This window comes from Falco cherrug, chromosome 6 (genome assembly GCF_023634085.1).
Source record: "Falco cherrug isolate bFalChe1 chromosome 6, bFalChe1.pri, whole genome shotgun sequence".
Taxonomy (NCBI): domain Eukaryota; kingdom Metazoa; phylum Chordata; class Aves; order Falconiformes; family Falconidae; genus Falco; species Falco cherrug.
The window spans coordinates 79,843,923-79,860,301 of NC_073702.1; the positions used below are offsets into that span (position 1 = coordinate 79,843,923).

The 16,379-nt window shown below is 38.5% G+C and overlaps 1 protein-coding gene across 1 annotated transcript in view; it reads right to left on the bottom strand.

Moving 5' to 3' along the window:
• Positions 1 to 16,379, bottom strand: part of GALNT2 (polypeptide N-acetylgalactosaminyltransferase 2) — a 98,602-nt gene that overhangs the window by 16,769 nt on the left and 65,454 nt on the right. Inside the window, exons 7-10 of the mRNA XM_055714029.1 lie at positions 13,925 to 14,046; positions 7,058 to 7,145; positions 3,211 to 3,298; positions 2,547 to 2,650 (exon numbers count right to left, since the gene is read on the bottom strand). Of these exons, the coding sequence (XP_055570004.1) occupies positions 2,547 to 2,650; positions 3,211 to 3,298; positions 7,058 to 7,145; positions 13,925 to 14,046 (402 nt within the window). The remainder of the gene's footprint in view (positions 1 to 2,546; positions 2,651 to 3,210; positions 3,299 to 7,057; positions 7,146 to 13,924; positions 14,047 to 16,379) is intronic.

Consider the following 16,379-nt stretch of genomic DNA (forward strand, 5'->3'; position numbering starts at 1 on the left):
GGAATGTACAGCAACAAAAACAAACAAAAAACCTCACTCCAAGAACATCCTTAAGGCATCTTTTTTGTTATACCTGAACAGTGTGAGACATAATGTTACTATTTTTTTACAATTTCAATGGACACAGTTCTTCATTAAAAAGGCATGAACAGCATGTTGAACTTTCTTGCATGAGATTATTTTACACCTCTCGATAACAGATTTGCCCTTTTTATTGTAGTGTGCCATCAATATAGAAGACGGGGAATGTCTTACTCCCTGATTTTAGCAAAATTAAGACAAATCTAGGTTTTCAAATTTGACCCAAACCTTTCAACGGCCTATCCAGTTCTTCAGCACACTCCAATCCTCCCATGCTTATCAAAAAGCATGGTAAAGATTCTAAGAATTAGAGTTTATGAATTCAAGACAAGACTGAGCAAACCTTGTTCCATGTTTTGTACAGCAAGCTCATGTTATCCGTGACATTTAGCAACAATCTGAAAATGCACTGCATCTTCACGGTAAGAGCTGCCTCTTTGCATATGTAGGCAAAACACTGCAGGCCCATCTTGAAATTTGTAAAGTTGAGTCTATACTAATATGTGAACAAAATCTCACGTAACAGCTGCTCTGTACATGCTTGAAGCAAAAATGCTAGGTTTCATAAAGGATAAATATAATGTATACAACTATTTTGCAAGTCCATCTAACAGGTTATCTGCATGTAACATCATCCACTGATCCAGAGAAATGCTCGAGAGCAAAGAGGCCTGACGAGCGTGCATGTTGAATTTTAAACTGCACATCACAGATTTCTGATATCTGGTGCACGTGCCATTTACTGCCCATTAAATCATATGCCATATGACTTCTACTTGTCTGCAGGTAGTCTGGCAGCTATGAACAAATCATGAACTGTTGGATGTACTGACAGACCTTGCCTGTTCAGGGAGCAGAGAAAAGGCACCCCAAAGTCTCCACCTCCTCCTTCCCATGGAGGAGGGGGAACAGAATGCAGCAGGAGCAACATAAACAGCTTTTCGTCTGCAGTCTTCTCACCTTGAGTGAGGAGCTGTTTCTTGTGCTCTTTCTTGCTATCAAGACCTCAATTATCAAAGCATAAAAGCAGCTGCTAAGTTTTCAGAAAAAAATTGGTCGCTCAAGTACATGCTTGCAGCTAATCACATACTTAAGTGCTCTAGTGGCAAAAGAGGTTTTCAGAGCAAATGCAAGTATTGCTATAGTAAATCTATACAACGAATTTCCAGGACATTAAAAAATGAAAAATTACGATATTTATATGAATACAATTCAGCAATTTACAGCCAAAATAGTGAGAAAGCAGAAACACAGAAAGGAATTGTTCAAAATACCAAAGAGGTTTCTTTGAGTATTGCATGGGAAGGTCAGAGACTGGACTGTAAGAATGCCTCTTCAAGCCTTCAAGTTTCTTACAGGACTGGTAAATACTTGGTTACCATGTCTCCATCCTTAGTGCGCTGTATACAGCAGACATTTCCTTGTAGGCCAAGCATATGCTCAAATGCATATTTCAATAACTCAAAATACTTATGGGTTTTCACAAGTCCAAGGTATTTTAGGATTTTCAGCTAGCATGTGCAGTAGTAGAGAAGTTTCTATCCCTAGAGCTGGTCCCAAAACACACTACTTAGGGTAGAGATGCATCTCAGATATTCTAAAAAACTAAATAAATGACAGACTGCAAGTCTTCAGAAGTTGTAGAGTTCTGCTCCTCCCAAATCTTTCTTTGTTTTAATACAAGTACACCAGTCTTAACTGGAAAAAAAACTTTGTACAATATGGTAATGCCAAAGAGAGCCAAAAAATACCTACCAAAGCCAGATCTAACCACCAGGTCAAAAGAGAAATGGCTAAAGCACAAGTTCTCTCAGCCCCTCCTCCTTCTTCCCTAAATCCCACTCAAACACCTGAAAATGAGTAATTACAGCAAAAATGCCTTCTCACCAATAATTATCTCATAGGGCTAAAGTAGGGGTATAAAGTTCAAAAACTCACTAAGTATAGATGCCGTATTATTGATGTTAAGAAACAGATTACTCTTCAGTCAGCTAAGATAACTGATTTCTTAAGGTATATGTAAGAGTATTAAACTCATGAACTCCTGTGCTCTACTTTTCATGATTACATTTTAGCAACATCTTAACACATGTCTTTTATTGCCAGCATTTAAACAATTTAATCAGTAACTTTAGATGAGGATGTGACTTTCAAACAAGACAGCATTTCTGAAAGTAATTGCCTATCTATATCCTGTCATTTTTTTATCAGCCAACTTCCATTACAAAAAAATATCACTGCTTAATGAAATACTTTTATTCTCTCCTAACTAGCATATAATTCCTACCTTGTTTTAATTCCTTCATTGTAATAAACCTTTTGGATTTTGCCAACAATGCATATGAAATTTTAACGCTGGTTTTAACCCTCTTTGCAGAAAATCAGGAAGACCATGACTGACAACAAAGGCAATGATGAAACCTGCTTTCTTTCAAGACTGATCCGAAGGTAAGTAATATACATACCTAAGTTTTCTCCACCCCAAACATCCATCATCATGTCATACTTCCCTAGTTCTTCAAAATAGGATTTGTCCATCACAAATAACCCACCAGCTATCATGGGTGTCCTAAACAGAGGAGAAAAATGAAATTAAATACAGAACCATGAAGTGGGAGGTAAGTATTATTTGCACCTCAAGGTTAATACCTCCTTGAAAAAATCTGCAATGCTTTCGAATGCAACTTATTTTGCAGCTATCACTTCAAATGCTGTCTCCATACATTTCTATGACATATATAGTGCTGTGACCACCCTCTAAAGCAGTTGCCAAATCTCCAGCTGGCCTACATGTTCCTTAAAGGGTGGCAATCTGTGCCAGCAAGAAAACATTAAAACCGATTTATTTTTATCCCTCAAAACATACCAACTTTAAACAAAGTGACATCTACATTTTGTTAAGGGTAAAGCATCTACTGGTGTGCTTTAAAGTATTCTTTTAAATACTATTAATTTCTGAGAGTCTCATAATGTGTCCTGATCACTATATGCTACATAAACACAAATGAAATCTCAATTCTAATGAAAGCTATAGCAAAGATGCCCTTTCAGACTCAGAAAAGATGATTTCTAAGTTGTTTAGTTGCAAATTACAATCTATTAAAGGGAGAAGTGGTGGTACAGACATACTTTATGGGAGCAACTGGATTTCCTTGCCGTGCTCTTCTTTGCTCTGGTGTCATGTAATCCCACTTGAACACCAGGTTCCAATCAAAGCCTTCAAGAAGAAGATATTAGAGTAGGATGTTAAAAAAAGGCTGTGATCATCATTCAACTTGTAGTAACTGAAATCACTGGGAACTAATTTAAATTAAAAATGTAAACTTGTTCAAACTTCTGGGTAAAAAACAAAGTAGGAGTCCAGATGACAGGTAAAGAAGTTGACAAGATGGTAAAAAAAACCCTGAAATACAAAATAACTTTTATTTCTTTTGTTGTCATCTATTACTCCAGGAAACCCAGTCAAGAACTGACAAAGCAAAAGCCTTCTATATGAATCCAGCATCTTGTATCCTTACATTAAATAAAACATTATATGAAGATCTTCCAGCCATTACAAATGCTCCCAACGGTCCTTTCAGTACAATTGCATTTCAGTTCTTATCAAAAAATCACATATTTATGTTTACACAGGCTTTATGCAGTACACTCACTACTCTGTCAACAGGAGCTATCATAAAGGTCACAACAGGTTAGCTGTAATAAAATAGGCTGCCACTTACTTTATTAACATTCATTTAGCTTCCTGCTTTCCCACTGCATGCTTCTAAGTGCATCACTTTTTAAACTTAAGGCAAGCACTAGAGCACCAACATCTTACTTCCCATATACATAATGTACATAAATGTGCATACACACAGCAACAGCTGGTCTGGTCCTTTCTTGAATTAAAGACAGAAGAACATAAAGATCACTAGAATAGACAAGACCAGTAGGTCACCTACAGCAGTTTTCTACCTGACAATCATTTGAATTACCGCCTTTAGGCAATGATACACAGCTGCTAAGACAAACTTCCTACAGGAAACACTTTCATTACAGTTTTTGAGCATGAACGTCTATTAAAAAAACTACACAAGGTCCATAACCCTCTCCCAGTACACCTAAGCAAATCCTCCTTGTACAGCCTGCCTGCTGCCAAACACATTTAGATCCTATGAGGTCATGTAATGAATGATTTCCAGACTTCTGGTCCACAGATGTCAATAGTTTTCTTCCTCCAGCATAAAGATAAAGCAACTGCTTTGTGGGGAAATGGGGAAAAAGCTAAGGTAAACGGACATCCGTAAATGTGCGTAGTAATGATTGATGCAGAAAGTTAAAAACGAAACAGTTTTCGTTTTAACTCACAAGTTATTTATCTCACACACCCACTACAGAAATTATCCTGAACAGTCTTTACAGCATGCATGCCAACTCTTTCTCTCCGTGTTTGAGTATTTCATGAAGTGTTGCACTGTAAAAATGAAAGACTGTCTAACTACTCCCAAACTCCAAGTAGCAACACAGTGAAATGGCTACAATCTATAGTACTGCAAAGCCTCCAGCATGAAAAATAAAATGAGCTCCAATATTTCCATGCAGTTAAAAAGTCGCATTTCATCACACATAGCCAGCAAAATTACTAGCATCTGGGAGAACTTGAAAAGCCCTACTGTTCCCCGGCAGAAGCGATAGAGTTACATACACTGCAGTGAACACAAGGGGTCTCTTTTGGAACGCAACACACTGCTACAAAAGACGAACAAGTGCATAAATTGTTTACCCATAAAAACTGGTTTTCCATCTCCATTTTCACTGACTCTGGGAAAAATCTGCACTCAGTGAGATAATATCAGTAACTCTGTAAAAGGAGTATTTTTAAATACAAGTGCATATCCAATATGAAATTCTATGCAGTGTAAACTGCATCATAGGCATACTCTAAATTATTAGATCTCAGTTAACTACAGTTTATTCCAGTAATTAAAGTGTTTGTCAGGGCCCCTTAAGCACTTCTGCACCCCCCACCCCCCACCCCCCCCCCGCAAAAAAAAAAAAAAACCAAACCCCACCATTTGTAACCTGAAGTGCTTGGATTTAGTATTGGCCAAACTTGGGAATTGTTTCAGCCCTGTCCACTTTAAAAAGTTTGTAGCCCTTGCTAAATTGCTTGTCTTGGGTTACTAAATCCTTTCAAAACACACCAAGCACAAATGCTGTCCCAGCTGTCTCAGCCACACAGATATTGTATCTAACATTGAAAGCATAGTTTTGGTTTCCATGTTTAGACTTGGCCCCAGTGAAAATGTCCCGTGATGCCAAATGCTGTAGTGCCTCTAACATGGTAATCTGTCCTCTGGGAACTGAGAAGAAATATATTATTCATGTTTCAACAGATCTCCAAATAGCTTTAAACATTGGTATGTGCAAAATTCCTATTATTATTAAAAAAAGACAGCTTCTCACTCAATCCAGAAGTACAGAGGCTTCATGCACTTCAAAGATAGTAATAAAGAAATACCTATTTCTATTGTGCACAGGGGGAGAAAATTAGCATTAAAAAGTAAAAAAAAATATAAAAAATTGGGAAACGTAATTCCAAAGATGAAGCATGAAAAGCAGTAATAAGCGAAAAGATCTCTCAATCTTTTCCCACTTCACTTGGGAAGAATTAAAGAGCATGAACCCTGCAGGAACCAATCAAGGGTTTCAATGAAAGAATTTCTCCTCCTACTGCAGACAACAATAAAAGCCACATAATGGTATGGGGATTTTCATACTTGAGATATAATGAACAGATTGGGTAAAAGCCTTAAGGTTTTAATAAAGCTGGCACACAGATAATAGCACAGAACCATACATTAGCATACTGTGAATATACGCCCTGTAGGTGTTATTTCGAAACATTAATTGAAAGGATATAGAACCTCTCACCTCCAGATCACTGACAAACTTGAAGCAAATAAAAGCAATATTTGCATAATGTTGTATTTTAGTTTACCCGAACAATGCTTGGTGGCCAGTTAAAGACTAGTAACTGAAAAGACAGACTTGAAATTGTTTTTTCCTTCCTCACTCAAGAAAGTCCATTCAGAAAAAGCTGGAACACTGTGGGAACAGCACTGAGTAATTTCTATATCATGGCTCATATGTTTGTGCAGACATTTCAGTTTCCAGGGTTATAGGAACAACTATTAAAAAAGGGGGGGAAGGGGGCACAGAGAACAGCTCTTTTAAATGTTAGATTCTTGCTAACAGCGAAAGTTTTAAAAATTCGTAATGAGTAAGAATTCTAGTGTGTGGTTGCCCTCCCCCTCTGGTAAAGGAGAAGGGAGGATTTTTATTTTTATTGAGGGCTTCACAAGTCTTTTTGCTGTTTGCTGCCAACAGTTTACACCAGCTAGATATAGTGAGACTGTAGTACTTCTAAACTCAATTTAACAGCAAATTTTGTAACAGAAAAGGTATAAACACAACAACTTTTCATGGTCACATGTTACTCGTCACAATTACAGATCATGGCTAACAAAAACATTTATTTTTTAAAGACATTCCAAAGCTTTCTGCTTATTAAGTAGTGTAATTTTTTAAGCAAACCAGCATCTTGAAAAAAACTCATAGGCACTGCATTGCTGATGGGCTTCTAAGCTAGCAATTAAAGTCTGTCTTATCTATAAAGAGAATCATAAGCTCTGGCCATAAGCCGCTTCTGACATTTACACAATCCTACAAACATTGGAGTGAGTCTTGCATATTGGTGAAAGGCAGCATAAACTTAAAAGAATTAGTATAATAAAGATTAACTGTTTTAAAGCAGAGGACAATAAGGCCAATTCAAATCCAAGCCTAAGAAACAAGTGACCTACAGAACTTAAAACCAGAATGAAAGAAGAACAGTATGTTAACTGCCCAATTCCACAATTGCAGTGATTATGAGCTTTGATTCTTGATACTTTTGGTTTTTTAAAATCTGTATTCCAGTACAGGTACATACCGCCTTTTAAATCAGCTGACGCCCCAACGTACTGGAAGTTGTCCATATTAATTACATCAATAATAGGAGACACAACTCTGGTCTTGTCCTAGAATAAATATTAGAAAGTAATATTGAAATAATGAGATCAATATATAAAGATTCAGGCAGGATGAGATGTTGAACAGTTCAGAGGGATTTCATTAGCACATCTCCCCCAGCTCTCCCCCTACTCCAACGTGTGGCTCTGAACAGCCAGTGCTGTGAACAGCATTGCTCAGCACTGCTTCAGAAAGCAAAAAACCACATGATACAGCTGGGAATCCTCTTTCTATTCTAGGCTACTTATATTCAAGCAATCCCCCTCTTCTGACTGGCTCTTGAAGGCGGCAGCAAACTTGCAGTTCTGAAGACAGTTGAGCAAACAACGCTTCCATCCTTACTTTTAAACCCAGCTCAAAGAAAAGAAGCATCCAGGTAATTCCTATTTTCCACGGCAAATCTCTAGCCACACAAGGGTACTAGTGTCTTATTTCAACCTTTAAGGAACACTTAGGCCTTTCTGCAATCAGAAAAGTCTTAGGTTAATGCTAACCCATTTCACACTAGAAGAATCACGCTTCACAATCAGATAGAAAAGAGATTCTAACACCACTTCAAACTAATGAATGCTATTAATCTCTAGCAGCCAGGATTCCAGTGGTACAGATACCACATTCCTCTGTCCAGCCACAGTCTCGTATACTGCTCTGAGCAATCTTAATTACTTTAGCTGATGTTTTTATCAAAATAGTTTATGAAAAAAACCATAAATCTTTCCAACAACCCCACACACATCAGCCAGTAGGATCACAAGATATCAGTAACAAAAAAAAAAAAAAAAAAGACTAATCTAATATTAGAAATGCAGTATCACTGTTAAGCCAGTTTATGTCCATGGCTTAGGGGGGGGGCAGGGCGCGCGGGGAGTTACGTTTACACAGTGAAGTGTAACTTCTATGGTAGCTTGATGGAACATTTTGCTTGAGTTCAAAATAATAGTTTGAGTTCCACAATTTAACACCATGCAGAGAGCACAGATAACTTCGGAAGATTTTATCACCAAATCTGTGAATATAAGAAAAATGTATTTTGAAAGAACAGGAGGTAGCTTGGTAACTGTTACAGACAAACTGTTCTCATCGTTTAGAAAGAATTTATCAACCTAAATCCTTAAAATGGAGATGTTTATTTCATAAGTATGCCTTCAAACAACAATACATATATTCTATATAGTGATTCAGCAATACACCCCCCTTGATAATTAGTATTATACAGAACAAATTGGAACCAAACTAGTACAAGAATAGCTTGAGCTCATAACAAGAGACTTAAAAGCAACTCTTAGTCAAATGCTTTGCTTGGTCCAATAAAGGCATTAAACACCCATTTTCATTTACTGAATTGTAACTATTCAATCTGTGCTGATTTTAATAAGCCTGATTTTAATAAGCCCTAATTACACAGTTGGCATTTACTAGGGTCATTTTGCCTGAGTGAGCAAAAGGCCACTAACTTCTGTCTCAGCCAAAAGGAGAATCCAAGCGAACCCAAGGGAATCCAAGCTGAAGACTAAGCTAAAAACTGAAGACTCACTGACTTCTACGTTCCTTTTAAGTATCACTGCAGCTATACCACCCAGGCCAAATACCTGCTTTTATGAGGGATGTAATATAACATCTAATCAGGTCTGCTACTATGTAGCAAGTAGCTTGGTGTAAAGCAAAACAAGAAAAGACCAACCACACATCAGTCACATCTTTAGCTGCCGTTTCTGGTAGCTGTCGTGCCAAGTCCATGCTTACAGCAGCAAGCATACAGTCTTGCTAACTGTGTTGCACTTGGAATTGTGATTTACTGCACCTTCATAGCAAACATTAAAGCACTTCAGGTGCACCCATGACCTTATTTTAGGCATTCTATAAATAGTGATAGAATTAGGGAACTCCTTTATTTAAAGGCTGATGGGACAGAAGACATCCAGCTTATCTGCTTATTCACAATACACCCAGAAGCATGAAATACAAAAATGAAACCACCTTTCCTTAGCTGAAACTGAGACAGTTTATACATCTATGTCCACTTCTCAACAACTTTTCTGACAACAATTTGCATTCTCTTAATGTTTCTACACAGCACAGTTAACCTGGTGGTAAAAGTTGCTCAAGCTATCAGGTATTGCATTAGTCAGAGCTTCAATCAGGCTTCAACTTTTCTCCACTGTGCTGAGTAAGCAGGTACCACACCATCTCTACGCATTTGGTTTTCCCCAGGCTAAATTTTACTGCTGGCCTGATTAGTTTTATCAGTATCAGTGCAACACCACGCTAAAACCACTTGCTACACTTAACTTGTTATTTAAACAACTTACAGCTGTTTCTCCAACAAACAAATACCCAGATTGTGAGCATCCAGTTTGATGTACAACCCCCACTTTGTTGGCTTGGAAAGATGCTGCTCCTTCCAGGATTTGAAATTATAGATTTGCTCAGCAGCAAAGCAGACAAGAGATTCATGTTCTTAAAGTGATGCTTTGCAGGGCACTACAAAGTTGTTGATGCAGAGGCTGCAAAAAGAACTTGCGGGTCTCCAAAGTCCAGGGAGTTCATCCACTTAAAAACACTACGAAGCAGCTGCTCCCTTTAAATTACCCTAAAGCACGATAGATACTTTATCCATAGCGTGATTTAAGCAGAAATCTTTCTGAAGGGTTGACACCATAACTTATAATGGAACACACAATTGGAAAACCATGTGCTTTTTGGTGAGGATAATGGAAAGAAATAGCTTGTGAATACTGCAAATCTCTAGTGCCTGGAAATCTGAAGCAGACTATTTCATCTTAATATTTCATAAGGAAGTTATGTATGCTCTAGAGAATTAGACTATTATATATTATTCTCTTAAACCATCAGAAATTACCCTCAAGATTCTACATACATTGCCTCCCCCCCTCCAAAAAAAACAAATCTCAAGACACTTCAAAGATTAAGCTTCACGACACACTGAAGAGAAAATACAAATATTTTCCTTTTAGCACTGTGCCACTCAAAAGTTGACTCGTTCAAGGTCACAAAAATCTGAGACAGATATGAAAAAGGAATCCGTATCTCATTTCTTAATCTTAGTTCTTTCTTCCTTTTAGAGATCTTCCTTGTTTAAAAATACCTTCCTAAAAGCGATGTAAGATTTACAGCTATGCTAAGAAAACAGGTTAGCTCAGTTCTGCACCAGAAACTTTCAATTTTTATTTTTCTCTGCTAACTGATGTATTATAAGAATAGAATGTCAAAGTGATTAGAAATTTGAAATGGAAAAAGCCAAGTAGACAAGTATTCATGAAATAGCTAGTAGTTATCAGTCTTTAAGACCGTGTATACTTATTACTATGTTCACATTTTGGGGAAATCAAAAGGTTAATCTCCACTGTCTCCTCCTTCAATCTCCCCGAAAGGCACACAGAAAAAAAATCTAGAGGGCATAAAAGGGAGCCTTAGGTAGCCAGGAGGGAGCAAAGGGGAAGAAGACACACTAGCTCCAGGTTACACTAGTGTCTGTATGCGTTCTGTACTCCAAAATATTCATCTTTTATGTACATTGCTTCTGCTTTAAGCCTTTGCTCAAATTGCTGAAGAAAAATCCCTAGCAGCGTCAGACCCCTCTAAGAATGCTAAAGCAGCACAGTAATAGACAAAGATACTCTAATCCAGAAACCATCTCAAAGAAGAAAACTGTGGGATGGATCATCCTTCAATTGAAGAGGAGAGCTTGATGTCTCAGCTGCTCCTAACACAAGCAAGACGTCAGAGACAGCTTTCTAAACTGGTTACAGCACATGGGATAGAGTATTGTAGAACTGATCCAATTCAGAATGTTTCTTGGAAGCTATAAATTTTTAAATTCTAACACACACAACTAATCCTCCAAAACTGACAGAATGAAATGCTGGTGGGCAATTCTGGAACAAAAAGGGGGAAAAAAAATCCGACCCCCTGCTTTGCAGCAGATACAGAATAGATGTAACAGTACATCAGAAAATACTGTATTAATGCATAATAGCCCTGACCTGAAAAAGTTACCTTTGAGGCCAGAGCAGAAATGAGTTCACGTCTATTCAGCTTCTTGTCACAGAGACTATCAAGAAAATGCTGCCAATTAACATCAAGTAACATACTGTGTGCACTGTGAGCAAACTCAATCGATTTAAAATAACAAAGAACTATCATACACTATATGTAAACACTATCCATACCTTAATTATTTGAACAAGCAGAAAGCTTAGAAGCTACTTTATGAATACACATGCCTGTTGGTTGGGAATCTTCCCACATGAAAATAAACTGGAAATACACATCAATTATTTAACAGTACATCAAGTTTTTAAGAATGGAAAACTGTATTCATACAGCTGCAAACTATTCAATGGCACACACGATTAGTGCGTATCACGGTGACAATTGTGGGGAGCACATTTCGAATTCATGAGCTGCTAAATAGTAGCTGCTGCACAAAGCAAAATATGCACCAGTTCCTCCCACCAAATACACTGCATGTGATGCTGGATCGTCACAAAATTGTCAGCAATTTAGTAAGAGGTTTACATTCCATTATGATTAAAAAGTAACGTTCATATTCCGTATCAGTTTCAGAAATTTAAATGAGTATGCCCTGAAAAAAGTCATAGACAAGAAAAACTGTAAATGGCAAAATACCTGCCTTACTAAAAGCAGAGTTTTGTTGACCAAAGCTACCATTTCTCTTCTAATTTCATGAATAGGTAGATGTTTCAAACCATTTACACTAAAAGGTCTGAAAGCAGTTCCCATGTCCCAGAATCTATTCATGCTTTAGCCACAAGCATTCTCCACTTCCTTTTGAGATATACTTAACGTCTTCAAGGTTATTCTCCTAGTTAATCATTGTAGAAAAATTCTGCCAATCCTTCTAAGCCTGCAACACTTTAAACGGGCATAAAAAAAAACCAGAAGGAAGTGCTATGTCAGTCATGCTCAAAGGCTCTGTAGGCTCTAGGTACATTAATAGTGTCCAGGTTTAGACTGATTACAATTATTTCTACTCCAGGACGGGATTTTAATGGCCGATACGCTTAGGCAATTTACAGCATTTCTGGACTACACAGTAAATACAATGGGCCGAGGCCAACTGTATGAGAGGTTCAACAAGGCTCAGTGCCAGGTCCTGCACTTGGGCCACAGCAACCCCAGGCAGCGCTACAGGCTGGGGCAGAGCGGCTGGGAAGCTGCCTGGTGCGAAAGGGCCTGGGGGTGCTGGTTGACGGACATCTGAACAGGAGCCAGCAGTGTGCCCAGGTGGCCAAGGCGGCCAGCAGCATCCTGGCTTGTAGCAGACACAGCGTGGCCATCAGGAGCAGGGCAGTGCCCGTCCCCCTGCGCTGGGCACCGGTGAGGCCGCCCCTGGACCTCTGTGTTCAGCTTTGGGCCCCCCACTGCAGGGGGACGTGGAGGGGCTGGAGCGTGTCCAGAGCCGGGCAGGGGGCTGGGGCAGGGGCTGGGGCACCAGCCTTGTGAGGGGCGGCTGAGGGACCTGGGGGGGTTGGCCTGGAGAGGAGGGGGCTCAGGGGGGACCTGATCGCTCTCCGCAGCCACCTGACAGGGGCCGTAGGCAGCGGGGGTCGGTCTCTTCTCCCGGATAACGAGCGACAGGACGAGAGGAAACGGCCTCACGTTGCGCCGGGGGAGGTTTAGGTTGGGTATCGGGAAAATTTCTTCACCAAAAGCTTTGTCAAGCATTGGAGCAGGCTGCCCAGGGAAGTGGTTGAGTCCCCATCCCTGAGGGTATTTAAAATATGTGTAGACATGGTGCTGAGGGACATGGTTTAGTGATGGACTTGGAAGTACTGGGTTAACAGTTGGACCTGATGATCTTAAAGGTCCTTTCCAGCCAAAATGATTCTACGATTCTAAAAGGTATCACAGAACTAAACAGAATAATGAAAAAAAATCAGTCATGAGTTGATAGCTTCTCCACTGGCATTTTGAATATATGGGGTTTACTCCCACCGCTGCCCCCCTCCCCCTTTTGGGAGGAGATGCAAAGAAAAGCATAGGGAGGATAAGCAAAGAACTGGGCATTAACAAGACAGAGCAGCTTAACAAAACCATTTTGACCAGAAGCATTTTAAAAGAAAGCCTTTCCAGAAAAGGGAGTTTAACCGAAAGGGAATGCAATTAAGAAAGATGAAAAACCCTGCTGTCTTGAGTGTTTCCCAGTGCTTTTTGGGATCACACTTGATTCACATTCCAATTCCACCGAGTTCCTCCAGAGCAAGTTAACAAGTATAACAAACCCCTGGAGAAAATATTATACTTTCACTCTCAATCCTCTCAATTGCTTTTCCAGGACACAGACTAAACATCATTTTCATCGAAGCTGAGAGCCCATAGTCCCTGCTAATTTCTGCAGGAATTTTGTTTCACAGCTTAACCTCTCTCCTATTATCACACTGAATCTTAATGAGGCATAAATACTCAGGTAAACTGAATTACATTGATATGATACTGGTTGAGGAGAATGATAGTTTGCCCTAAAGATTTTCAACACTTACTGAGGATGTCTCTAAAGAACCAAAGAAGCATATATTTGAATTGCTTGTAAAAATAATAATAAATATTCAGATTTTATGTAGTTGTGTTCAGATTAAATGAACAAAAAGCATGTTTTAATCACAGAACACTCCGATCATCTCCATCTCATTTCAGAGAAAAAGCTTCCTTAGAAAAATGCATAAAATTAATGTAGTATAAAACAGATGGCTTTAAAATTTAAAGGCTACTCCTTTGGGAAATTACTTTAGAACTCTCTACTAACCTCAGCTACTCTTTCCAAAAGTGGTTCCAGCCAGTGCTCATTGCATTCACAGTGACTATCCAGAAAGGTCAGCACTTTTGCTTGTGCTGCATCTGCCCCTCTGACACGGGAGCGCATCAAGCCTGAAAAAGTAAAGATAAAAAGTTTTAAGTACTTACCAAGGAAGACAATCAACAGTAGTGAGAAACTGTTGCATTCCAAGTTAGCCATGAATTAAATTACTCTACAGGACAAACACACAAGTTCCATTAGCAAAATGAGATGCTAGTTAACAAGTCAGTGAAACGACCTTATATCAAACAGCCTGCAAGCTTCCAACCTACTGCACTCTGGTCTACAGGTTTCAATCTGATTTAAGTTGAAGAATTAAAACATCTTTTTTTTAAAAAAGTGATATGCAAGTACAGCTGGATCTGCATTACAGCAAGTGTTATATATACTGATAAAGTTACTCAAGACCAGTCCTGAAAACACACTTTTCCTATAGTTTCACAATGGGCTTGATGAAAGCACCATCATTAACTTATCCTTCCCACCTTTTTGCCAACTCCTGATCTCACGACAGTCTGTCCATTCTTCTATCAGCTTCTTCCAGAAATAACCATGCTTCATTAATTCACATCTGAGAGCCTTCCCCCAACCCCCTTCAATTGTCTTTCCCCTGTGTTTCTTGCAATTCTTTTATTTTGTAGGTTTTTCTTTTAATCTTATTTTAATTTTTTTCTTTAGGAAGAAACTTCTGGTAAAGCCAAAAGATTCTTCTCTACACCTCAATTACACAGATCCTCTCACTGTGTTCCTCTCCTTCCTTTTTAATATTTGTTCATTGAACGACCTCACCATTCCTTAAAGTCCCAAAGTCCCTTGCTATATATACATACATACCCCAGAACATCCCATAACATACTTCAATACAGAAAAATAGCAAGCTTCCACCCATTCCTTTGCAAATTTCCTCCCTACTTTTCTTTACTACTATTCAAAATTCATTGATTTCATTGTCACTCAAGACCAAAGCCAAGTAATTACTTTTTTCATTTTTCTTTCTGTATTGTCTCCCACCAAATCTGGTGTTTTTGTTTTAATTTGTATGTGTCTGAGATAACAGCATCAGCCTACACTTGAAAATTAAAAGCAAAGTGAGTATCAAACTCAAGCATAGCAAGCCAGCAATCAAATTTTACAGTATTTTAATTTAAAAAATTATCACCTGATTGCACATATGGATGCCTAGGCAAAATTTCATGAACAGTACAGTAGATCCCATGGGTAATAAACTTAGTCTCACAAAAATACCAAGTAAACTAGTACTGTGCCTTCCATCTGCAAATAGTTGTTCTTTTCTGACATAGCAAAAGATTTGTCAAATCGTATTTCATTTTCAGATATAAATATTAACTTTGTACTACATTTACAGATTTGTACTTAAAAATATGCATCAGTGTATATATAATTACTAAAAAATAAAAATAGTGTTAATTCATTCTTTTTTCCATTATTATTATTATCTCCATCTTTAAGTGCTGTACTGATGAGAAAAATGATATTAACTTATTCAGAACCCTGCAACCACAGCAAGTTATAAAAGGCCTGTTTTCCTAACAAGCCTTTGTTCACAAGTATATTCCAAACAAAAATATTTAAATACTAAGGACCCGTCAGTTTGCAGTAACTTTAATTACAGGACAACACAGGTTTTGTGCATGTCATTTCCAGTTTCTGGCAATCTAATGATTCTAGCTGCTCCTCAGGCCAGACTAGCAGCCTCGAAGATACAGTGCTTATAAAAACAAACAAGTACATATCTGCTAATTCAGTCAACTATTTCAACTGTCAACTCTCAGTTACCATTTCAAAGAGCTGGAGAATAACAGTTGCCTATATCTAATACTTTAAGATCCATAGCCAGGAAACAGCTGACTGAAGGTCTCAGTGATATGAGACCGTAATTTACAAAGCAACAAAGAAGAACACAAAAGTGTAAGACAAGTCTGTTACATGGCACACTGGCTTCAGCAAAACTGGCATAACCAGCCCGCCTGGCTGCTCAAACCTTCTCAAGCCTGCCAAAACAAACTGTTTGCTGGCTGTCCATCAACTAGATCCTTAACATGATCCCTAGTAAGGGATGGGGGGGGGGGGGGGGGGAAGAAAGGGGGGGCACTATTTTTTAAAAGCTGGATCATTTCAAACATTCATACAGTTTACAGTGAGACCTTACGCACAATGGCAGCAGCTTAACTAACAATTCAGTACAGTAAGAGAAAGAGAGGCTGAGGGTAAAATGCAATTTCTCAAGTCAGCTTTCACTGTGAAAGCCAGCAATGGGCAATTGTGCACACAGCAATACAGAATTAATCACAGTTACTGTTTTCACTTGCACAAGTACATTTGGTTTTATTCCTTCCACTAATAAATTGATTTATAAAGCGAAAATCCCCCCTCCAATACAGAA